Genomic DNA, 24,385 nt, shown 5'->3' on the forward strand with positions numbered 1-24,385 from the left:
CAAAGGGGATTCAAACAAAAAGCAGAGAAGCAGATTGGGTCATAAAATACAGCGATTAAAAAGGACCTGCTGTTATGTAAACACTTATGATCCAAGTTTTAATTTATGACTTTATTCTGCTAAAATCAAGTCATTTGGAATTATTATGGAACATTTTAAAACATATTCATGTAGGATTGTTCACTGTGCCTTCAGTTGATTATTGCTGTCTATTATTTTAGATGTTCTTTGAGAAAACATCAAAATGGTAATGAAGAGAGTAGCCTTCATTTATTTTGCTTTTTTAATCAAACACTGACACTTTACGATTGTCTTGTGCATAGAACTGGAAAAGGAGTTTTAGTAAATGATTTTAGAAAGTCGTGTATCTTTGATAGTGAAAGTTTTGAATGTAATAAAGCCATGCAAAAAAACACACTGTATGACATGCCGCTCATGGTCTGGAGTTTTACTGCAAGTCATTGTGGTTTTTATACTGAAGTATTACCAGGACATCATAAGATCATACTTCAATGTGTTCAACTGAAATATTAAAAACACAAGAAAATGTGAAGAACAATTTCTCCCAGCAAAAGTATCATAACTATAAAACATGGCTTCAAGTGTAAAAGAGTTTTAAACCAGAATGTAGGCATGATTTTCTATAGTAAAAACCAGGATGGTTATTTTTGGGAACTGTGCCTTGTTCCAACTACTTTTTAAATGGGCTTCAATCTGGAAGTTGAAGCTTTTGGCTCTGTTTTAGGCATTTTTAGCTTTAGTGCCATCCATACACCCACCCACCCATCCACCCATTCATCTTATTTTTAACCAATCAGAAGTAACCCCTATGTGGTAATTGAACTATATAGTTATGTGTTCTTCAGTTAGAGATAGCACTGGGAGCACATGTGAAAATATTTCAAAAATGACTGGCTTTTTTATATTTTGTAGAGGAAAAAGCTATTTAAAGATGAATAGCAGGAAAACACCTATTGACATAGAGTGGGAGAAAAAAGTATTTAGTGAGCCACCAATTGTGCCTGTCCTACAGGCCTCTCTCATCTTTTTAAGTGGGAGAACTTGCACAATTGGTGGCTGACTAAATACGTTTTTGCGCCACTGTAAATCAAAACCAACTTAAATAACATCAACTGAATTTAAAATTTCTGTGCATCAAAAGTTTTTACTCAATTCAATAAAAAACGATTTAGAAAAAAAACCCTAGTGGACAGAACATGTTATTGCAGTACAGCAGATGGACTCACCTGGCCAAAAAATGCCACCCGGAAGTACGTGCCCAGTAATCTTTTTCCTGTGTGCATGACCTCTGTCACCTTGCTGTACGCACGGTGCAGTGTGTCGTAGAGACGAGCCAGTTTCTGTGCAAGATGCCAACATTTAGAATTTAAAGCGTGTTAAAGGCAAAGCGTTAACTAGACCTTAAAGACCCACTCCAATGAAATTGGTGCTTTTAACATGTTCTTGCAGGTTTTTTTTTTAATGCTGGAGGATATATATTATGAACGTTAAGCGAATTTCTAATAGCATAATCATAATTAAAAGAACATTGGGAATACTTTTACAATTGATCAAGAGATGATTGGAGTGGGACTTTGAGTAAACCTGGAATTACGTACCTCAAAGTCTCTGCGCTTCTCATATATGGGTATAATGAGCTTGTAGATGTCAGAAATGAGCTCGTAGCGCTCTGCTTTCCACAGCCCATCTGCACACGCCTCCAAAAGCTCCATTAGGACATCCTAAAGGGGGAACCAAAAGCACAGATCTGGCAACAAATACCTCAGCAGAGACACACCTTCAAGTGGAAAATCTTATTTCAAAGCACAAAATTAATTAGATTGAAGATGAAAAAACAAAAACAAATTCTTATTGTTGATATATTTTTAACAGTTTTTGTGCAACAGATATTTAAATTCATATCTTGAAAAATCACAAGTCAGTGTCTAAGAAAATTGGCCTCAACAATTACACCTGATTCATTTAGGAGCTGAAAGTTATTAAATGAAAAATAATTTCAATAATTGAAGCAAAGCAAACTTGAGAGAAAAGCATGTGAGATTTTTTTAGGCTTAGTGTTTTGATATCTGAAACCTTGTTTTAAACGTCATTTGATGCTTTACATTTGATGTTGCAATGCTGATATTTTGTTATAATTACACATTTTTCTACATGAGTTGTTCACTGAAGTTATTGGATTTTGATTCTGACAATTGCTCATCCGTACCTCATTGAAATGGACGTCCTGCATTCCCACATCCTCCATCATTGCTGCTTCTTCATCGATGTTTGGGGTCACGACTCTGAATGCAGAGCAGCCTTGCTTGAATATTCCTGTGTATAAGAGACCCTTTTAACACACGTAGCACCTAAAAAAGCCAGTTTTTGCAACCGGTCTGAATACATTTTATGAAGTGGATCTTATATTTTTATTTCTATTAAAGCACCTTTTCTCCTGAGATATTCTGCCACCAGTGCCGCAACGTGCACATAGCACATGGCTGCCTGTAATAACAAAAAAATGACACACAAGTGATGTTTTGCCCCCTGCAAATTCAAGATTTCTGCTGAGATGAATCAGATCGATCCCCGACCTCAGAAAGATCTCCGTTCTTCACGTGGATTCGGGCCATGCTGTCCAGCCATGTTTTGCGAAGCTCAGGGGTGCTGGCGTAAGACTTGGCCAGGCTGTACTGCAGGTCCACCAGCATCTCTGGGTCTCTTTCGTGCTCCTTCATCTGAGCCGTGGCCATCAAAACTGTTCTGATGCGTTTGGTCAGGTCTTTGACATCTGATGGGAAAGCAGTGTTCTGTTCCCAGAACATCATAGGTGAAAGGTTAGCTTCTCCTGTTGCTCATCACTTCACGATCCCCTGGAGATCCCCTGTAGGCATAACGTTCCTCACTTTTATAGTTTTGTCGCTGTTAGCACAGTTGTTGATGATCGATAAAGACTGCTGAAAGCGCGTACTTCCGATTCCGATCACATCTGCAATCAGCTGACTCACAGCGATCACCACCTACAGAAAATAATGCAAAACAATGATATCAAATTTGTTGTTACCTAACATTTGATTTATGTGCTTTAAGATAAAAAAACAAAAAGATCCATAACCATGCTTCCTCTTTCTCTTGTGTTGGATCTCACCTGTAAGTGAGTCCTCACAAAGGATTTGCGGCCCGTGTAGTCAAAGTTACTTTTCATGAGGAAATACAGCAGATGAGCCGCATCGCTGCGAATGGAGCTGAGCTTGGAGTTGCAGCATTTTAGGATCTCATAGCAGAAGGCTGCACACATGTCTGCGCGCCCTTCGAAGAAAGTGCACGGGAACTGGAGAGAAAAATAAAGGCCAAAATGCTTTAAAGACCCACTCTGAGGAAAAATGTGTTTTTGGTGTTTTTAACATGTTCTTGTAGGATTTTTCTGATGGAGGACATATATCAAGAGAATTAGGCTTCAAATTCCATCTCTGGGAATTAATTTTTTTCAAATGATTGTGAATCAGGAGCACACGAAAAAATGCTGTAGGAAAAAAAGAGTTTATTTATGACCTAGAAAATATGCTGGGAGTTCCACAAGCTCCATGCTGTGCGCCAACAATCCTGCCCAGAGGTGAATTCCTAATGAACTACTGCTGCTCTGCTGTTTAAGAAAATGACAAGTTTTTTTGATTTTGGCAAAAAACTGTATAATCATACTGGACTGGAAATGCTTTTACAACAGTTTAAAAAATGATCCCAGTGGTACTTTAAGTTAAATGCGGCACTATAAGTTCATCACACCTTGTAGATGAAGGTACGCAGCGTTGTGAAGACCTGCTTCAGGGCTGTTTCGGACTGATTGATGCGCAGGAAGCAGAGGTGAACCTCAAAGACCTTCTTCATGAGAGGACTGTGGCCGTGGTCCGAGCACAGCTGCGTCTGTCACAAAAACAAGACGAAAGCTGGTAAAGATTTGATACAACATCAAAACATGACAAGTGAGTTGTTTGTCACCTTGAAGCCCATGATGAAGATGTTGAGCGTGTCCAGGACCGTTAAACACACTTCAGTGGCAATATTGGCCTCCAGCAATGACTGATTTAACACATCTGCATCTGAGTGGCTGTAGGCTGACAAAAACAAAGAAAAACTCTGTTTTCCTCCAAAAATTTGGTGTTCAGCTCTCTATAGAAGCTCCCAGTGTTAAAGGCAAAGCTGGAAAGATGGAGGTTTTCATAATGATGGAAAGATAAAGTTTCATTCCAAAGAGTCAATTAGATTTTATGACAAGCTAGTCACAATCTGTTTTCACAAGAATGGATGATGAGGTACAACCAAGAGTGTTACTTTGTGCTCAAAAGTCAAAAGAAATGGAAGAGAAAACTATAGCTGATGAATTTAACTTGTTTAAAGCGCCACCTCACAAGCAATGCTGTTTCATAGCATAACAGAAAAAAGGAAACATCAGAACTGTAATAGTTTAGCCAATTCCAGGCCTCGAGGGCTGGTGTTCTACATGTTTTCCAACCAACCTGACATTGAAGCTCCTTATTGGCCAAACACACCTAAGCCAGGTAATTAACAGCAGATAAGGGAGAGCTTCAGGAAAACCAGCAGGAGGCCAGCCTTTGAGGCCCGGATTTGGACATCCCTAGTTTAAAGCTTTAGTCACAACTTCCCTCATGGGTGGATACAGGTTTGTCTGTGGGCAAACCAATGGGCAAAATTGTACATGTCATGCAGTTGGCCCACAAGAAAGATCAAGGTCATAGACCATTCAGTGAGCCCAGAGTGAAAATCTTCATGCAAATAGTTTTTTACAGGCATGCTGCAGGAAACAGATCCATAGCGAACACTTATACAACATGTAAGAGGAAGTAAGGGTAAAGAAGATGAGACGCAGGAACGTCACACAAAAATGTCATTTTTTCAACCATCCCAAATCCTGTGCATTGCGCAAGTAGCCCGTTAGAGTGCTGTCTACATAATAAGTGTGAGCTCCTTGCAGGCTCCTTGTGTGCAGCCTGACAGAGAAAAGAGGAAATTAGACAGTTTGTTTGGGCATCTGCATACCCTGTGCATGGCTGCATCCGCACACGATCTAACCAACGACTAGACTGTGACACAAGGGCATAAGGGTCATAAGGGCATGCATTTTACATTATCCTTATAGATACTTTTCATGTCAAGCCTTGGGTTGGCCGTACAAGCCTCAGGGGACCTCCTTTCTTAAACCCTTCACGGGCCCGGACAACCCAAAAACCCGCAGCACCCATGTGGGTTCATTTGACTAAGGCTTTACTGCGTTCCGATAATTCCAGTAAAGCCAGATTATTGTAACTATATGCCAATGTGATTCTCTGTACTGAATGAGCAAAAAAGAGACTGTTATAATAAAACAGTTCATTGGTAAAAGTCAGAATAGATAAATGTGGTGGGACGCCTTGGTAATTTAAGTAAAGTAAAGTAATAAACCCCTCTAACCACAACCATAATTTTCCACAAAAGAGCTTTAAAGCCATGTTGGTAAACTTCCCCATCCTTCAAAAATGAGCTGTTTTGGTGCAGACCTTAGATCATAATGTCCCGGGTGCGATTCCCACTCTGCTTGTCCATGTGTCAACATATCATTGGGCAAGACGCTGAACCTAAAAATGCTTCTTGTAGTTGTAGGTTAGTACCTCACATGAGAACTCTGCCTCCATCAGTGTGTGTGGACAGGTGAATGTAAAGTGCTCTAAAGAAGATGGGATGAAAACCCACTCCAAGGGGAAAGGGTATTTTTGGTGTTTGTAACATGTTTTTGGGGCATTTTTCTGATTATAAAGACAATTACAATTAAAGTATTTCTTTATTCAATATGTATTTAAATTGTGGTGAATCAGGAGCAAACGAAAAACATGATGTTTGAAAAAGAGCTTTCCGGTATTTGTGACATAGAAAATACAATGGTCAGGCTACAAGCTCCCTGCTCCCTGTTCCATTCTGATCCATAACACACCATATAGAACACACCATATAGATCCAAGCACGTCTTTGTTTTCCTCATCTAAGCTGGGATCTGGCTCAAAACAGTTCGACTGCATGGCAATATAATTTCTTGCACCAGTTTTTTGTTACACCAGTAATGTTAGGTTGCAGTTCTGAGGGGCTGTAAGCTAGCGGGATAGCGTGTAAAAACAGAGAACTCTCAGTAATGGGTGACAGGAAGGGGGGCAGGGTTTATCTGCACTAGTGGTCCTGCCCCGTAACTTAGAGGCAAATTTCGAATGAACCGCTGGCAATCTGTAGAAACTATGTACTAGGAAACAACACAGTTTTATTGTTTTATCCAAAAAAATTATTATGTTAAGTTAGGCCCAAAAGGCAGATTTGGGATTTTTCAAAATGCTTTTCAAAAGAAAACAACCAAAAGCAGGTTTGCAACATCCACCGGTTTTGCTTACTTGGATGGATGCAGCATTTTCCCCACCGAACTAAGCATAAATGGCACACATGGGTACCACATCAGCCAATGGGTCAATGTTAGTTTGAGTTTGGAATTTAATGGAATGAAACATTTGGATTCATAACAAGGCAAAAAAAAAAGAAGCTGCACAAAAGAAAAGGATGATTTAGAAAGCTAATGTTTGGTTAAGTTGGGCATGCTCCACTTTCAACCAGCCAGCAAAAACCATCCTGCCAGCCTGACACGCTCTTACCATGGTCTACAGATATTCCAAGAATACTTGAAATCTTTCTTACACTGAAAATATAAAGAAACTGAATTAAACAATGCTACTAAACAGGAGCATTTCCTAACACTTCTGAGTTTTGTTCCAAATTTCTCACAGATGTTTCTGCTTGGTGCCTGCTTGGGTGTAAATGAAAGGTGAGGAAGAAGATGAAGGGGACGATGAGGAGGTTTTACATCTGATGACGTGTGGGGACACTTACTGTTGTTAAAAGTGTATGAGTTATCCAGGCTGCTGAGCTGCTGTAAGCGGGCATGCATCATTCCCGCCCTGTTACGGGAGACAGGCAGAGTCTGAGACTTCCGCTCATGCGCTACTGTTCCTGCCCCATCCTGGTTCCTGACAAGGAAACAGGATAATGTTAGTCGAAGGGCTGAATACCAGCAGATTTAGCCAAGCGGGTTAAAGGGAATGACACACCATCTGACGGGTGAAACATGTCCTCAAATGTGAGGGTAGATGAAAAGAGGATCCTGCATGAGTGCAAAGTTTTCTAAAGTGCATGTTCGGCATGCAGCTTCAGGCGTCAGCAGCGTTAAAACTAAAAGTTCGAGCTCAAGCAGTGCATTGAAAAAAGAGGAGAAGCAGTCAGTTTAGACAACCAAAAGTGTCACAGCAGTGTCATAAAACCTAAATATATCATGCACTGAGTCAGAGAAATGTCAATTTCACCCTTAGTCTTACCCAAGCAGGAAAGGGCAGGAGCCAGGTTTTGTTTCAGTGTATTAAACTTGCCAGCATTTAAGTAAATAAAGATAGAAACAGTGTTGTGAGGTTAGGAAGGAGGAACAATCAAAGCCCTCATAGATGGGAGCCAGAAGATCATAAATTTGTAGAAAAAATGTGAGATTATTCTTTGGGAAAAGTGAATTCCAAACACTTGAGCTCAACATACACTCATAGGCCACTTTATTGGGTACACCTGCCCAATTGCTTGTTAATCAGTTAAACACATAGCAGCAACTTAATGTATTTAGGCATCAATTGATGGTCAAGACGTTCTTCTGAAGTTCAAACTGGGAAGAAGGAGAAAGAGGTGATTTAACTGACTTCGAATGGTTGTTGGTGCCACACGGGCTGGTCTGAGTATTACAGGAACTACTGATATACTGGCCTTTCCCCCCACAACCATCTCTAGGGTTTACAGAGAATGGTCCGAAAAAGAGAAAATATCTATTGAGCGGCAGTTCTGTGGGCGGATATGCCTTGTTGATGCCAAAGGTCAAAGGACAATGGCCAGACTGGTTCCACCTGATAGAACGGCAACACTAACTCAACCACTGGTTACAATCGAGGTCTGCTGAACACACAACACATTCAATCTTGAGACAGATGGGCTACAGCAGCAGAAGACTACACCAGATGCTATTTTTGTCAGCTAAGAACAGGAAACTGAGGCTACAATTCACACAGCCTCACCAAAACTGGAGAATAAAAGATTGGACAAACATTGTTTGGCCTGATGAGTCTCCACTTCTGCCGCAACATTCAGATGGTAGGGTTAGAATTTGGCATCAACAACTTGAAAGCATGGCCTTGCATCAATGGTTCAGGCAGGCGGTGGGGGTTTAATGGTGTAGCGGGTATTTTCTGGCACACTTTGGGCCCCTTAGTACCAATTAAGTATGGTTCCAACACCATAGCCTACCTGAGTTTTGTTGCTGACCATGTCCATCCCTTTACAACCACAATGTATCATTTCCTCATGGCTACTTCCAGCAGCATAAGGTGCCATGTCATAAAGCTGGAATCATCTCAGACTGGTTTCTTGAACATGACAATGAGTTCACTGGACTCAAATGGCCTCAACAGTCACCAGATGTCAACCCAATAGAGCACCTTTTTGATGTGGTGGAACGGGAGATTAGCATCATGGATGCGGAGCCGACAAATCTGCAGCAACTGTGTGATGCTGTCATGTCAATATGGAACAAACTCTCTGAGGAATCTTTCCAGTACCTTGTTGAATCTATGCCATGAAGGATTGAGGCTGTTTTAAAGGCAAAAGGGGGTACTACCCGGTACTAGCAAGGCGTACCTAATAAAGTGGCCGGTGAGTGTATACAAATTTTTACATTTGCAATGATTTTTATGAAAAACAGACACAAAAAGATGAATTATCCTGATAAATTGCACAAGAGGCGAGTGTCTAGTCACCCTTACCTTGCAATATATCTCTTTCCCATATACTTGAACTGATGGAGGCACACCCTTGAAGTGGGAGAGAAAAGTCAGCCTTCATATATATATTTTAGCAGCACTTACAACGCAGAGTGGCGTCTAATATGCCTCACTCGATTAACGTGAAGAAGTCCATCAGCTCTGCAGATGAAGCCTTGTTCCAGTACGTGAACAGAGCATCTGAAAAACAGAAGGATGTTTGCTGGGTTATAAACATGTCTGAACACAGAGTAAGCATCAACAGAAGAGGCGCCCTTCACCTTCTGACATGCTTTTCAGCACATGCAGGAAACACATGAGAAGACTTTTGATCTCCGTCTGCTCCAGTTTATCACATCGAAGCAGAGTGCTGGAAGCAGGCTGGCTCTGATGGAGACAAACAGGTTGTTAAGGCACAGATAGCCAAGGTATGCAAATGAATGGAAGTGATTGAGGACAAATGGCAGCACCCTGGTTTCGGTTCTGTCACATGTACAGAAAGTCATCAGGACTTTGAAGAAAAAAAGACTTGGTTTCATTCTGGACACCCAGATTTGAGCCTGTATATGTACACATTATGAAAAGTGCTTTTGGTTTATTTACCTGGGATACATTTCAAAGGTTTTATGTACGCCAAAACTCTACTGTAAAGTGGAGACTTGCAGTAAGGAAAATGTACACACAGCTTGCAAAAACACAAAACAGCAGAAATAACTGTATTTTGTTGTCGTGTTTCTTCACTCCTGTTTGCTTGTTGTAGTCTAAATCCGACTGATGAAGATGTTTTTAATGCAAAAATAAAAATAAGGATAACATAAATTACATCTACATATGAGAGTAATATTTTGTCTCATTGATCACATGTCTCACACAGAAACAGTGTGTCAGTGTGTCCAATTGTTTTTTTTTTTTTTTAAATGGACAATATATATTCTATAAAATATTGGAAAAAAAAAACATTTAAGAAAAAATAGCAACAAAATATTTTAATATTTAAACATTTTACCTGAAAACTTTACTTTATTGGAGCCAGAATTGACTTTTTTTCTTTCCATTTTCCAGAATCAGAATCTTTTGTACTTAGAATCAAATCTGATTTTTGTTTTTGAGTAAATAATGAAAATTTCCTATCATCCATTTCCCACCTTTTTCTGCCAACCTTACTTTTATTTGTTAATGATAAACTAATTCACACAATTCACCACCCTACTTTCTTATATTTTATCCCATTGGTTCTAATGTAGATGTGAATATAAAATGAATTTTATATTCATAGGATACTTTAACTGACAGACTCTCACCTCCAACATCACACCTGACAGACACTGGCACATTAAACTGTGCATCTTAATCTGCAGTAGAATCTATTGATGATAAAATAAACTTTTATTTGTATTAAGTCTGTCTATTTTGGAATTTCCAAACTGAGTAAAATCCGTACAAAATAGATATAGTATATACAAATGTTATTTATTTTCCATATTTATCCCAAATGTTTTTTCCTCGTTAGTTTTTAAATTTTTTAACATTCATTCTTATTATTTTTAAATTAATATATTAATTACATTTAATAAATTAAAATTAATAATTAATAAATAAATTAAAATTAATTAATTAATTTATCAATAATACATTTAATTTTTATATGTATTATTTCTTCAATTTTTTACCATTAATTCTTTTCTTTATAAATGAACAATTAATTCATTTTAATTAATATATTATTAATATAAATAAACATTTTTTCATTTTATAATTTATTGAAATTTGATTCTCTAAAGCTTTTTTTTCTGTAATCTGTATTTAAAAACAAAAACAAATCCACCTGACTGGTTCTTAGAATTCTTGACAAAAATAAATAAATAAATAAATAAAAGACTTCTTGACTTTAAAAGGCCTCACAAAGGTACAAAAAAAGTAGTTGGATATCATTGATCCAGTTGTAATGTGCCAGCTGTGCAGGTCTCAGTGCTTTTATTTTGGTAAGGTGAGTGATGACTGCAGAAGCACACAGAAGACAGAGGAAAAACTGCAGCTGTAAAAGCCCTCGGACAGAATGCTTTAAAAAAAAAAAAAATTATTGATATGTGTTTTCAAAAGGTTGTGATAAAGCTGCACTAATGGAGCCCCAGAAGATGCAAGGCTCTGCGGATGTTGGATAATTGAACGATGGAAAACAAACATCAAATCTTCCTGGAAGAGGAGAAGAAGCATATGGATGGCAAAAAAAAACACAGAACCAAAGCAGTGCAGCTAAGCACATTCCTTTGGCAGTACTTAGTCTGGAGAAGGGAGCTTGCTGGAAATGACTTCATGGAAAACATGAGAGAATTGCTGAGGTTTTTCTAAAGGGTGGAGAACTTTCACGCTCTGCAGAGTGAGAAACCTCAAAGCTAAATTTAGTTTTACTAACAACCCAGATAAAACTGAAGTCATTTGCTTGTATCATATTAACCAATATGCTTTAAAACCCTAACATACACAATTGGGGGTCAGTCTTTACTCTTTAAAAGATCCCTTATTATTAATCAGAGGCAGAGAAAACAACAAAGCACACAAACTGGAGAGACATCTCTAACATGCAGGCTTATTGAGGTTGAAAATTACTCAGAATCTTGTCAGGTCTGGGGTTTCTGAGACACACCATCATTCCCAGACGGGACACTCCTTGCAGGTGTGAAAGACAGAAAACAGTCTGTACTTGAGGTGAAATGTTGGAGGGCAGGATGATCTCTGGGGCGGAGGGGACAGTGAGCAGGGAGAAATCCACGCTGACACACTGGCTGGTGCGTGAGGACGGCATGGACTCCTCAGAGTCCAGTTGGAGGCTCTGGACATTCTCAGAGTGTCTCCGCAGAAACCTCTTCATCTGTCATGTCCGGTAAAGCAGCAGGGACGGGGAGCCAAAGGCACATGTTAACATAACCTGCCTTTCTTTTAAGAGTTTGGTCTTGCCTTTGGGCATCTCAACAACAATTCCCAACAACATTTGCAAAGAGAAGGACAAAAGTTGAACAAAATCAACACCTTGTCCAGAGAAATGCCTTTTTCGCTGTTCCTTTCCGGCAGGATGTTCACAGAATCGGTGCTGATGAGGGAGCCCCGCGAGTCTGCGCTGCGCACGCAGTTAATGTTGGGCGTGGATGCTGCGTGAGGTGATGCTGTGACAAAAATATTTATAGGTAACAAGTTAAATGTGCATTAACACTTAAGTGCCTACTTATTTGTTCTTTTTTTGGCTTACATGTGCCTGAAATAACTCCAAAAACATCTTTGTGCAAGCTTGTGTCCATGAAGGTGCTGGACCTAGGAGGTGTCATCAAAGTGTTGCTGAGGATAGAATCCTCCCCCCTTCCATTCTAAACACAAAGCAGAGAAAAAGATGTGATGGAAGCCTTCACACAGTGACATTTTACTAACAAAAGCAAACAGCTGATTAAGAGACAAACTTCAAGAAGTACAAACATAAAATATTCTGTGCCATTTGAACGTGCACTGATAATAACGACCCAGAATTAGGTACAATAAATTCCAGTTTGGCTTCAAAATCTCCTGATGTGCGAACTGAGCTGGCAGGTGAAACAATAAATCCATAAAACAGAATATTTTTAAAGTATTACAGATCGAATTAACATATACATTAGCACTGAAACTTTCCATCCTTCTATCTTCCAAACCCGCCTAACACATTGTGGAATCACTGGGTTGCTGGAGCCTATCTAAGCTACTGTTACTGGCACACACACTGGATAGGTTGCCAGTCTGTTTTAGGGTCACGACTTTGATAAATACAGAATAAAAATATTATCAGCTGAAAATATTTATTTTTCAAGAATTGCATTAAATTAAATTTTTGTGTAAAACTATGAGTGGGATCTTTTTTCTTAATTAAGCTAAATTGTAAGGTTTAAAAACATGATCTAATTAAAGACCTCAATTACTTGTTTGTTTATACAGAAAAATACACCATTTGTAATGTTTTCTGTGTTTAATGACTGTAGCTAATGTAAACCTTAATTTAATATGATTAAAAAATATGCATTATTCTTGGTATTATTGTTTTCAAAAATTCTGAGTGGTAAAAATAGCAACACAAACATTTTTGTTTCAAAATTTCTGTTTTCTATTCTAAAACATTTATCTATTTCGAAATCATTTTTTATGGACTACTGGCATCTTTTCAACAATCTAGTCCAACATTTGTAGATTAATTTTTATAGAAGGTATATTTTTTGGCAGATATTATGAGTTTTAAAAAAAAAATTCAAATAGAACAACAAATTAATTTATGTTGGCAAGCAAGGATTTTTGTTTTTCTCCTCCTTTTTCAGTCTCAGCAAAATACCTGCTTTTCTTTAGACATTATTATTGAAGTGTACAGAAAACATTTGCCAATAGCCACAAGATGGCGCTCTTACATTGTTGGATTGGTTGACAGGAAAAGGAGAAACTTCTTTCACATTCAGTCTGTTGACGTTCTCCTGAAGGAGCCCAAACAAGGGAAAGTAGAGAGTGGACAGCCTTGCCTGCTGACTCTGAAAAAACCCAGAACATTTTTAGAATCTACACATCGTCAAAGGCCTGCAGCTGCAGGGGCAGGAAACACAAACCTTTGAGGAGTATCGGTCGTCAAAGGTGTGTTTGATCATGAGGTTCTTCAGCACTTGGATGGCTATCTGGCGAATGTCCCTGAACTCCTGCAGAGCGGCGCTGACCTCTCTGAGCAGCAGCCCGACCAGGAAGTGGTTCTTACAGAAATCATCCGTCAGAGAATAGTCCATATGGAGGTCTGTGAGGCAGGAAGAGCACGGGGAGGATGTTAGCACTGACCGATGAGAAACGGCAGCACATTAAGGCATGAGGAGTCACAACCAGCCCAGCCCTGATGGGGGGAGCGTTTCCCATTCCATTTTTAGCAATTAATGAGAACAGAGACAAGACGCCGGAATGGATCAAAACCAGATAAGCGAAGGAGAAATGTTTCCCTGAAAGACGGTCCATCAAAGCAGACGGAGAGGCGAGCTTGAAGCTTCAGCTTAGACAGAGTCCCACTGAGCACATCAACGGAAAGACTAACAAGATTTCAGCCGCTCACGGAACAGCAGGAGATGGTTTCCAACAGCACTGAGAAGGAAATAAAGCCATCCCAAATCACACACCAACAGAAACTACACACATTTAGGTTACTTTGGGCATTTTAAAACCTATTTTTAAAGCATGCAGCCATGAAAAGAACATCTGATTGTTTTCCTTGAACAAAAAGCCCTATAACACCTATTGTAACCAAAAAACACTTCAAACCCCCAGAGATGAACTGTTTAACTGCTTTTTTGGGGATGACATGCAGGACACTCTCCTTGCACCTACCTAAGGGAGTATTATACGACTTCACTGTTTCAGATATTAAAGCTAGTTGAGGAAAGCAAAAAAAACAGAAAGTAGATCATTTTTAAAATTTATGTCAGTACATCTTTTTTAATGTTTGAGTACAGTGCTCCCTCGCTATATCGCGGTTCACTCGCAGTTTTGCAGATTTTTTAGCTCATTGTTAAATTTTTTTTACAGCCCGCTGTGTTCTGCATCCTGATAGGCTGTAGTCTATCGTCAATCAACCTTCCTTGCCATCTCTCCTGTACAGAATGCATTCATTTTGACAAACCTACATGAATCTTTGATCACGATCAGATCTTTGTTTTCATTCTATAATACTGGACTCATTTTTCTAGAAAGGTTTGAACTTTGAGAGTTTAAACAAGAGAAAAAACTGAAACGTTTGTCTCAGAAAAATTGTGCAGTGAAGGGTTTCACAGCATTAAAACATCTCTAATCATTCTTGCAAACTTCCTATTTCGAGAGTTTTTTTTTTTTTAAATGTAACCCCTGCAATAAACGAGGGAACACTGTGTTTAAGTGATGAATGTTTTTCACTCTCTGTCTAAATTCAAACGCCATCACTGTGTAATAAAAGTTAAGTTTTTTTACCCTGAAATCTCAGTATCCGCCCCTTTCCAAAAGGGATGGGCAGGTTTAGGGGCACAAAGTGCTCATGGTTGCACACCACCCGCAGGAACTCAAACTTGAACTCAAACAGTGTCTGCAATTAGAAACATCGCAGTGTTACTTGAAGGTGACTTGGAGCGCTGTGATGGTGAGTGTGGTTATTTCACCTTTGGGTCTGCAGGCATAAAGCAGTTGACGTAGTTGTTGATCTGCTTGAACACGAAGCCTCGGTCCATCAGATTAAAGCAGCGCTTTAGGACAAAAGCCGGTACAGACATTCATTTTTGCTAAACGTGACACATACTGAGAATTAGTGGCGCTCAAAAACACACAGCGGAGCAGAAAATGTGCATGCCGACCTTGATGAAGACTGCAAGGCTGTGGTTGGCGTTTCGGGCAGCATCCAGGTTGTCCTTGTACTTCTGAGTGATGTGTGGCATCATCATGTTTACCAGAGTCTCCACCATGTGATGGAAAGATGCAGAGAATCGCTGATTCCTGGACAGCTGAAGCACAAACAAAAAAACAAGGGTGAACAATGTTTCAATTTTCATTTTACGGTCTCTCAACAGTTTTTCCCAAACTTCACCAGAACGTTCATGTCAGAGGGGTTTGATGCACAAAACACCTAAATTATAGAGTCGAAACCAAAAATATTTTGCCCTTTTAATAATGTATAAACTCACCTATTCCATGTACAACATTAGCATTAAAAATGATTATACTGTATTTGAATAATCAGAAAAGGTGAGTCCTATTTTTTTTTTTTACCAATATTGATTTAAGAGAGAAGATTTATTCTTACTGTGCTTTCTTCTTCACAGTCAACTACATGTTCAGGCATTACACCCCCAAATTATTCTGTAGAACATTTCTGTCATTTATCTGCTATTAAAAAGCCTTCAGGAAAAATTTGCCTTTTGGGAAAGACCAGGACTGAATGATATTATAGCTTCAAATGATTGTATTCTGCTCAGTTTAATATTTTTCCTGCATTCTTGGTGGTTCGCCTTCATTCGGCTTTGGATGTAAGTTGGTGATTTATTTAATAAACTGAATTAGAAACAGTCTGGGGAAAACGTTGATGCTTTGAATGACATTACATCATGCAGGTCCACCTTAGTAAAAATATGTGTGTTTGGTAAAGACCAACTCCGATAAAAATTGTGTTTTGGTGTTTTTTTACGCGTTTTTGTGGCATTTTTCTGACGATGAAGGACATATATGAAGAAAATTGAGCTCAAAGTTGCATTTCTGTATATTTTTTTTACAAGCAGACAAAAAAAGTCTTTTTGAAAAAGAGTTTATTTGAGCCGTAAAAAAATTTGCAGGGCGGGCCACAATTTTCCTGCTTTGAGCTCCCAGCAAAGGGGGAGGAGGGGGGGGGGGGTTGATCTGCACTAAAGGTCCTGCCCACAGCTCACAGTTTAATTTTTCCAATATACTACTGCCGCTCAGCAGAAACTATGTCCTAGAAAATAACAGTAAAAAAAAAAACCAGCATAATCTTAATTAAAAGACCACTGGGAACGCTTTTGCAACAGATCAATGGATGATCGGAGAAGGACTTTAAGAAAGAAAGAAGTCAATGCATGCCAAAACAGGACCCCACCTTCCCCTTTTTTATAAAGCACCTACAATTAGTACAAGGAATTTTTTTTCTCAGTTGCGGCTTTGGTTAGAACTCCTCATCACACCAGAGGGGGTGAAACACACGGATGTGGATGTGGCTTAAAGGCTTCAAACTAATTCCAACATTTAGAGCGCACCACAATGTGTGGCTGTCTGTGGACCAATAATGTTCTGCAGCTGTGTGCAGGACCTGGCCTGTTGTAAACCTTTAACTTAAGTGGAAGAGACACAAGCAGATGCCTCGGAGTAAAGCACATGCTGTGGTTAACTCACCTTAACTTTGCAGCTTTCAATCAAATACTGAGCCATTGACTTGACTAAAGCTTCGAAGAAATACCAGGAGTACTGCAGGACAAAGAAGCTTGCATCAGAGAACAATGTGGACATTATTACCTACATTGCAATGCTTTCAAAAAGAGCAGACAAATTACCTTGAGAAGCTTATTACTAGTCAGGAAGTCTGTAGAAGGCTTGAGGATCGCCGTCATGGCCTTTGCCAGCTCTTCATGAACCGTTCGGGTCGTGGAGGAGGTGTACGGCTCAGTCTTGAAGACAAACTGTCAGACAGAAGCTTGTGTGTCATCAAAAAGATAATTTATAACCACAATGAAACATGGATGAAGTAATTTTTACCTTCACGTAAGAGCGAAGGTAGTGCTCCAAACCTTCCTCATGGCACTGAGCTACAACATGGATCATGACTCTAAAAAAAAAAAAGGAAAAGAAATAAATGTCCTTTATTTATATACCCGTATTTTCCGGACTATAAGTCGCCCTTTTTTTCATAGTTTGGCAAGGGGTGCGACTTATACTCCGCAGCGACTTATATGAGAAATAAATTGAAATAAATACATTGTTAACCCTCCTGTTATGTTCATTTGTGAGGAACAGAGATGATGTTCCTGGGTCAATTTGATGTTTGAGGTATGTTAAGTGTTAAGAGTTTGTTAAGTGACTCAGAGAATCAGCAAACTTTTTTTTACAGTAAGATCTTGAAGGCTAACAACATAATATTCTATTTTCCAATGATTTCATAGATTCAGAAATGCGATAAAATGACAACCGTTTCTACAAATACAGGATGAAAACAGAGAATTAGTTGGCCAATGATGCTTCATGAAAAGAATAAATAAATAATTATGAGAAAGAATTACTGTGAAATTATGAGATAAACAGTCTGCTATGATTGTGTCATATGAAGTTGTGAAAGTTATTAGTTCTTGGTCACAGATTTTGTCAAATAAATTTCCTGTCAAAATGCGACTTATAGTCCAGTGCGACTTATCTGTGTTTTTTTCTACTTTAAAATGCATTTTTGGGCTTGTGCGACTTATACTCCGGTGCGACTTATAGTCCGGAAAATACGGTAAATTCAAAACTCTTTTTTCCTAAACATTTTGAATAAAAATCCTTTAGGATTCGACAGGATCATCTTAAAGACCCACTCCAGTTAAAATTGTGGGTTTTTTTTCATGTTCTTGTGGCATTTTTCTGATGATGGAGGACATATATGAAGAACATTATGCTCAAAATTGCATTTCTTAGTATTTCTTTATTCAATTTGTTGTGAATCAGGAGCAGATGAAAAAAATGCAGTTTGAAAAAAGATTGTATTTGTGACGTGGAAAATACGCTGGGCGGGCCACGAGCTCCCTGCTCTGGTCCAATCTGATGCATCCACTTGTACACGACTAGATCCATGTACGTCTTCGTTTTCCTCATCCGAGCTCAAAACTTTACGGCTGGATAGCTCCAATAGTGCTAGCCATTTTTGCTGCAGAAGTAATGTTAGGTTGGGGATGTGAGGGGCAGTAAGCTAGTGGTATAGAATGTAAATAGGTAGCTCTTAGTCATGGGTGACAGGAAGGGTTTGTTCTGCACCAACAGTCCTGCTCACAACTTTGAGGTGAAATTCTAATAAACTACTGCTGTTCTGCAGAAACTATTCCTAGAAAACAACAAAGGTTTTTTAAATTTTGGCTAAAAACTGCATAATCATAATTAAAAGACGACTGGAGACACTTTGAAAATATCTCAAAAGACCATCAGAGTGGGGTTTTTAAAATTTCACCCTGCTGTTACAACAAGCTGTCCTCCTTTAGTGGCACCATCATGGCTGTTTATGCCCTACAATCACAGCTTTTTTCAAGGACACTTGCCTGGTGACATTTACCGCTACGTCCTCTTGGGTGGCGCTGGTTAGAACCCTGAACAGCTGATTGAGGACGGTTGGCAGAAACTTGATCATCACATGACTCTCCATGGCGTGCAGACTCTGAGGATGTAACATCAGAGATGAATATTTGTTAGAAGAAATGGTGAAAATTCATTGCATGAGCATGCATTTGCTAATATTTTTTGCAGTTTTATTTAAATAGGTGTGAAAAACATTGTGCCGAATGCAAACTTTATGATGCAGGATCTGGGTAATTTATCTTAGACTGTGTGGCATTCTTTCCACCCTACAGGAAACTCACAGTTAAGTCGTTTGGCGTGCTGCATCGCCTGCCACAGCGGACCTGCCATTTCACCTTCTATTGTTCGCATGAAGGGCAGTGTTTACTTTACAACTTCACAAGTGAACTGGGGGTAAAACTGAGAAGAGAACGAGTAAACGAAGGTCCTTATCGACTGCCACAGAAGTGGTAATATCCAGATTCTTAAGACAGAAATAAGATCTGATGCCAACGAGAGAAGGAACAATGAACGGCAAGTTAATATAACCTGGATGTTTGCAAGGTTCCACAATAAAACATCAAGATGGCCTTGCTAATCAGTAGGTGTTGTGAAGAAGTAATGTGGATGCATCTGCCTATGTTCTCTGTGGGAACTGCTTTGGTAGTAACTGCTGCAGGGCCCCTTAACAGACTATTTCGTCCGATTATCACCAAAGTAAGGAGTTTGGATTTCAAGTCTGACTAATCCTAGCCGGAGGGAAGAGGGTTTCCATTACAGTTCGTTTAGGATTACATGCTGGGTGTTTGCAGATCGTTTGCCCCCCCCTCCCTTAGGTTTTGTACTACCGGCTTGTTAGTAGTGAGCTGTTGCCTAAGGGGAAGGTGTTCTGGGAGTCACTGTTTCAAACCCCTCAAAAGTGACCACGAGCTCTAAAGAGTGAAAGAATGATTTGATTTAAAGTTTGCACACAAAATCAAGTTGTATGCAGTTCACTAAGAAACCAGTTGGGGCTTAGACCACAAGCAAATCACTTCTATTTGTTGCAATGTTTGTCAAAACACAGAGTCGAAAGTGATTCAGCAGTTTTTATTTAAATTCAAATTAAACTTTATTTATAGGGCACTTTTCCTATTGCAGAATCCCTCAAAGTGCTTTCATGAAACAAATAAAATATTTAAATTTAGAAAATAATAGTGAAAATAGTAAATATAGTTAAAGTCGCCCCCTTTAGACCCACCCCCAATGGCTTAGAGGCTGATATTTGCCCCTCCCCCTCCCCTTCTGCCCCTGCTCCGCTTGTCAAAGCATCATGTAAAAATAAATAAAAAAATACATAAAAATTTTTTTTTTTTTTATCATTTTTAAGATATTCTGCAAAAGTAAATTTTTTGGTTTCCTTGACAACAGTTTTTTTTAACCCCACACATATTGTTAACACTTGGATGTGCGCCAAGGATTCATGCATTAAATTTTCACAATATTCCAGTAAAAAAAAAAAGGGCGAGCAACGCTGTTCAAAATCTACAAACTTTAAAAACAACATTTTTTCCTGAGTAGCTTTGGAATGATTCTTGAGGATTTAGGAGGCGATAGATCAAAATCCTTAGGAGGAGTTTCTTTTGTAGAAGATAGATAATACAAGGGATTTTTTTTGGGGGGGGGGGGGGGGGGGGGATTTAAAATATTGGCCTGTTCTTTAGGTCAAAGTGTCAATGAAACGTCGGTAGTGGTTCTGGACTTCATCTTTTGGCAAGTTGGTGAAATTTTATAAGGAATAATTAAAAAAAAACAGCAAAAATGTGAAAATCACTAAATTGCAGAAAATTCATTTTTAACCCGGTACTAGGTTCGTGCAAAATTTGTATGTGGCAGGGGTGACATTTTTATTTTAATTCAGGAAGAAGAATTGTGAAAACAATCTGGTCTTTGCAGCCCAGGATGGTTGTGGGCCATAAAAAATGCCCCCCACATACACATTATTCAAAAACAAACATAGAGAGCCCATAAAATCAAACTAACGCATGAGGAAGTATAAAAACTACTTAAAAGCTAAGCTAAAAAGATGAGTTTTTAGTTTTTTCTTCCACAGTGGATGAAGCCCCCACATCCTTGGCAAGGCATCAACCCTTACTGATCGAATTGTATTTGATGTTAGACCTCAAAATTGAGGACACAAGGGTTTTTGTCATTTTTTTGGGGACAATTGTCTGTAAATTTCTTCTGCCGACAGGCCGTGTTCCTAAACCCAACGGTCTGGTTTTTCCTTTTGATTGCACATCATTGGAGTTAACACCAAATGTACGAGTCAATTCTAAATGGATCACATGACCAAACCTTATTTGTTTACAGTAATTTATTTAAAGAAATACTGTTTTTATAAAATAAAAGTAAGTCAGATAAGGTTTTCTGAATGCCAGATATCCAGGAGTCACTGATTTTGATGTTTTAGTGGGTTTAGTTTAGAATAGTTGGATGTCACGTACGACCAAGTGACAGGTGTGGCTGAAATGTAAAGACCAAATCAATGGAAGAAATAAGCTGCATATGATGCTTTTCTCTACACCAACAGAGATATGCTTCACTGTGCCTTCAAAACACATAGTCTGTACCCCGAGTTGAGTGTTATGTTCAGTGTCAAGGCTAAGTTACCTTGAGATACTTGACCAGTTCTCCTCCCAACACCTGGGCTCCTGAAGCAATATGCTGACAGTGATGAAAGAAGTTGTGCAAATGCTGATCCTGAAACGTGAAGAGACGTCATTAGAAACAGGACAGGGTGCACTTTTATTTGTGTTTTCCCTCCTATAAAGTTACACAAACCTGAGTGTAGATGGTGGACACAAGGTGAGTGGACACCTTAAATAAGGGCTTCCCTCCATCGACCCATTTGACCTCAGGACTCAAATGCTGTAAAAGTGATGAGATAAAAACTGGAAACATGCTCATACTCAGACCTAGTTAAGTGGAAAAGCTGGGAAATAGATGGTTGGAGAACTAAAGTAAATGATAATGATGAAGACGTGCTTTTGTCACTGCAATTTCAGTTAAATGTCTTGTTCCACGTTCCAGTGAGCAAAGCTCTCTTAATTTGGATTGCGATCGGCACCTTGACTTAATAACAAGATTGTAACGCATTTACACATGGTGGATATGTTAGTGTAGTCAAAATATTGTTATAACAACATAAACATTGGCATGGCAACATTTCAATCAAAACATTTATCAATGAGAACCTGATTGCCCGTCATAAGAACATCACTTCAAAAAAGGAAAAAATTGGAAAATAGATGAACTCTTTTGCGGTTATAGTCTTTGGTTTGTCACTACAGCATTTGTTGCAAACAGAAATGGTGAGATCAATTAGTGAAGTCTGAAAATATTACAAAATAAGACATTGGTCCTAATTAAGAATCAAACGTTTCTAGCAGTAATGGTTGGTCACACTTAATGGTGGTCAGTTACTCTTGTGGTAATGATGAGCTGAATCCATTATTTTACTCTCTTTACATCAATAGTTTTAGTTTTAATTAAAAATAATTACAAGAGCCATATTTAATCCTTAAGTAGAGTGAAGACGAAATGGAAAATATAAAGGATTCATATTTACAGGGAGATGAGCCTGAGTGATAAAAAACATGTTTTCAATACCTTGGTGGTTCCCTCCTGACCGCCCAGGTACCCAGCAGGCAGGTTGGCAGCTACAGGGATGTGACTTTCATTCATGATAACCCTGCCATCCCTCAGCAGGGGCAGCCAGGCGTACCCCACTGAGGACACACAGAGGACAAAGCAACAACCAAAAGAAAACAGAGATTCAGTGACAAGAGCTTAGACTCCGCACTTCCAGACAACTTTCTCTATTGGTAGACCCAAAGGAGGCCAACACATTTTGATAGATTTGCATGGTATGGCTTTTTAAGTGTATAAAGCCGTCATGCGACAAACTCACATGAGTGTTCATGTGCCTAAACTGTCAAAATTTGTCAAATGGTGACCTAGTTTTTAAAATTGTCCAACCAGGGCGGTTTTCTTCATCTACTCAAATTTTTTAGATGCAAAACGTTTACGTCCAGTATCGTTTGTGTGGTTGTATTACATCAAAGTTTTTAAGCTCCAAACATTTAGAAATAGGCTGAGGTAGCGTTGTTTCCAGAGACAGTTCGTAAAACTTTTGGTGAGCTGGATTGGAAGGTAGGAAAAATTTAGACAGAAGTTCAAAACAGTTCATAAAACAAAGAAATGTGAGATTCTGAAATGCATAAAAGACTGAAAAAAGCACATTTCAGCTTAAACTGGCAGGGAAATTGGCTAAATTGCAGAAAACATATGGACTTCTGTTGGGACAGACACATGGATCCAGAGTGCCTGAACCACCTTGTTCACCTGGAAGTATGCAGAAGTAACTCGACTCTCAGACAATTTCTGAGTTTAGATTTAAATATTCAAGAAAACTAAATCCAAAAACGTTTATACAGCCGTTGTGTTGTTGGGTTTTAGCTGCAGGACAGGACTAATAAGGGACGGGAGTTGAGTGCTAGCTAAATCAGCTGTGGTGGTTCATACTTTAGTTCTCCTGTGGTTCTTTGACTTGAGCGTAAACTTAAAACTTCAGGAAATAATATAGTACTTAAGTTGAAACTACTTTAAAGACCCCCTCTGATCATCTTCTGATATATTTAAAAGTGTTCCCAGTGGTCTTTTAACAACGATTATGCCATTTTTAGCCAAAATCAAAAAACCTGTGGCAGTAGTTCAGTAGAACATTGGAAAATTCGAGTTTGTGGCCCGCCCAGTATATTTTCTAAGTCACAAATAGGCTCTTTTTCAACCAGCATTTTATTTCTACTTCACAATTTGAATAAAATACAACTTTATTTTTAATTTTCTTTATATATGTCCTCCATCAAGACAAAAATGCCACAAAAACACCAAAAACACCATTTCCATCAGAGTGGTTCTTTAAGTCAGAGGTTCAGGTGAAAGTGTCTAACCTTGCGTTTCAATCAGGTCCCTCTTTTTGGTGCTGGCCTTGCTGTTGCTTTCACAGCTCACATGGTAGAAAGTGAAGAGCAGATGATGTTTCTCGTGGAGCTGGGTGGGCAGTTCGATCTTAAACTGAACATGAGTGAACATCACAGCCAATATTCATCGTTTTGCTCAAACACAAGCTGACATGAACTCTTCTTCAGGTGGTGCCTTACTTCGTCGTAGAAGTCGGGGTTTTGCTGGTGATGTAATACTGAGGTGAAGGCATTTTTGGTAAACAAGGGTCCTCCAGGTCTCCCATAGATGCACTGAGTAAATACAGAAAAAAAAATTTCTTCAAGTAACTAAAAATGCTTTTCTTTTGGAAATTTCTGCCAACTTTTACCTTAAGTGATGCAGCATCTTCATCATCCGAGTCTCTAAACTCGATGCAGACAGCTATGTTTCGAGCCTGAGGAAAAATACAGGGATGGATTATATTTCCAAAATGGAAATTTGTAAACTGCATTATAAATATATAAATACCTTTGCGAATGCCTTTTGGCCATCATATTTCAAGTGCTTCGGGTAGACATAGAGGTGATTGTTGTAAATGGTGAAAGGCTGAGAGCATTTGGCAATGCACGGCACAAACTCCTCCACTTCAAAAAAGATGTTGCTCTTCTCTCTGACATCAAACTGCTTCACAGGAATGTAGGAGGACGTAACACAAT

The 24,385-nt window shown here is 38.9% G+C and overlaps 1 protein-coding gene across 14 annotated transcripts in view; it reads right to left on the reverse strand.

Annotated features, from left to right (window-relative positions):
• The window catches only part of dock9 (dedicator of cytokinesis 9), a 93,176-nt gene that overhangs the window by 7,322 nt on the left and 61,469 nt on the right, over nt 1-24,385 (reverse strand). For 5 of the 14 annotated variants that reach the window (XM_011489821.3, XM_011489817.3, XM_011489818.3 and 2 more), the window contains exons 17-48: nt 24,198-24,385; nt 24,058-24,123; nt 23,888-23,980; nt 23,678-23,801; nt 22,335-22,453; nt 21,507-21,593; nt 21,336-21,425; nt 18,668-18,783; nt 17,142-17,211; nt 16,940-17,065; nt 16,782-16,853; nt 15,236-15,382; nt 15,044-15,127; nt 14,859-14,970; nt 14,244-14,285; nt 13,487-13,665; nt 13,295-13,411; nt 12,121-12,235; nt 11,904-12,037; nt 9,158-9,263; nt 9,011-9,077; nt 8,880-8,927; nt 6,919-7,055; nt 3,997-4,112; nt 3,784-3,921; nt 3,149-3,331; nt 2,907-3,020; nt 2,595-2,810; nt 2,448-2,505; nt 2,228-2,334; nt 1,620-1,742; nt 1,248-1,361 (exon numbers count right to left, since the gene is read on the reverse strand). In XM_011489821.3, the coding sequence (XP_011488123.1) occupies nt 1,248-1,361; nt 1,620-1,742; nt 2,228-2,334; nt 2,448-2,505; nt 2,595-2,810; nt 2,907-3,020; nt 3,149-3,331; nt 3,784-3,921; nt 3,997-4,112; nt 6,919-7,055; nt 8,880-8,927; nt 9,011-9,077; nt 9,158-9,263; nt 11,904-12,037; nt 12,121-12,235; nt 13,295-13,411; nt 13,487-13,665; nt 14,244-14,285; nt 14,859-14,970; nt 15,044-15,127; nt 15,236-15,382; nt 16,782-16,853; nt 16,940-17,065; nt 17,142-17,211; nt 18,668-18,783; nt 21,336-21,425; nt 21,507-21,593; nt 22,335-22,453; nt 23,678-23,801; nt 23,888-23,980; nt 24,058-24,123; nt 24,198-24,385 (3,608 nt within the window). Of the gene's footprint in view, nt 1-1,247; nt 1,362-1,619; nt 1,743-2,227; nt 2,335-2,447; nt 2,506-2,594; nt 2,811-2,906; nt 3,021-3,148; nt 3,332-3,783; nt 3,922-3,996; nt 4,113-6,683; nt 6,728-6,918; nt 7,056-8,879; nt 8,928-9,010; nt 9,078-9,157; nt 9,264-11,903; nt 12,038-12,120; nt 12,236-13,294; nt 13,412-13,486; nt 13,666-14,243; nt 14,286-14,858; nt 14,971-15,043; nt 15,128-15,235; nt 15,383-16,781; nt 16,854-16,939; nt 17,066-17,141; nt 17,212-18,667; nt 18,784-21,335; nt 21,426-21,506; nt 21,594-22,334; nt 22,454-23,677; nt 23,802-23,887; nt 23,981-24,057; nt 24,124-24,197 lie in introns of all 14 variants that reach the window. The other 9 variants (XM_011489823.3, XM_011489820.3, XM_011489825.3 and 6 more) reach the window with 5 other exon arrangements.

This window comes from Oryzias latipes, chromosome 21 (assembly GCF_002234675.1).
Source record: "Oryzias latipes chromosome 21, ASM223467v1".
Classification (NCBI taxonomy): Eukaryota; Metazoa; Chordata; class Actinopteri; order Beloniformes; family Adrianichthyidae; genus Oryzias; species Oryzias latipes.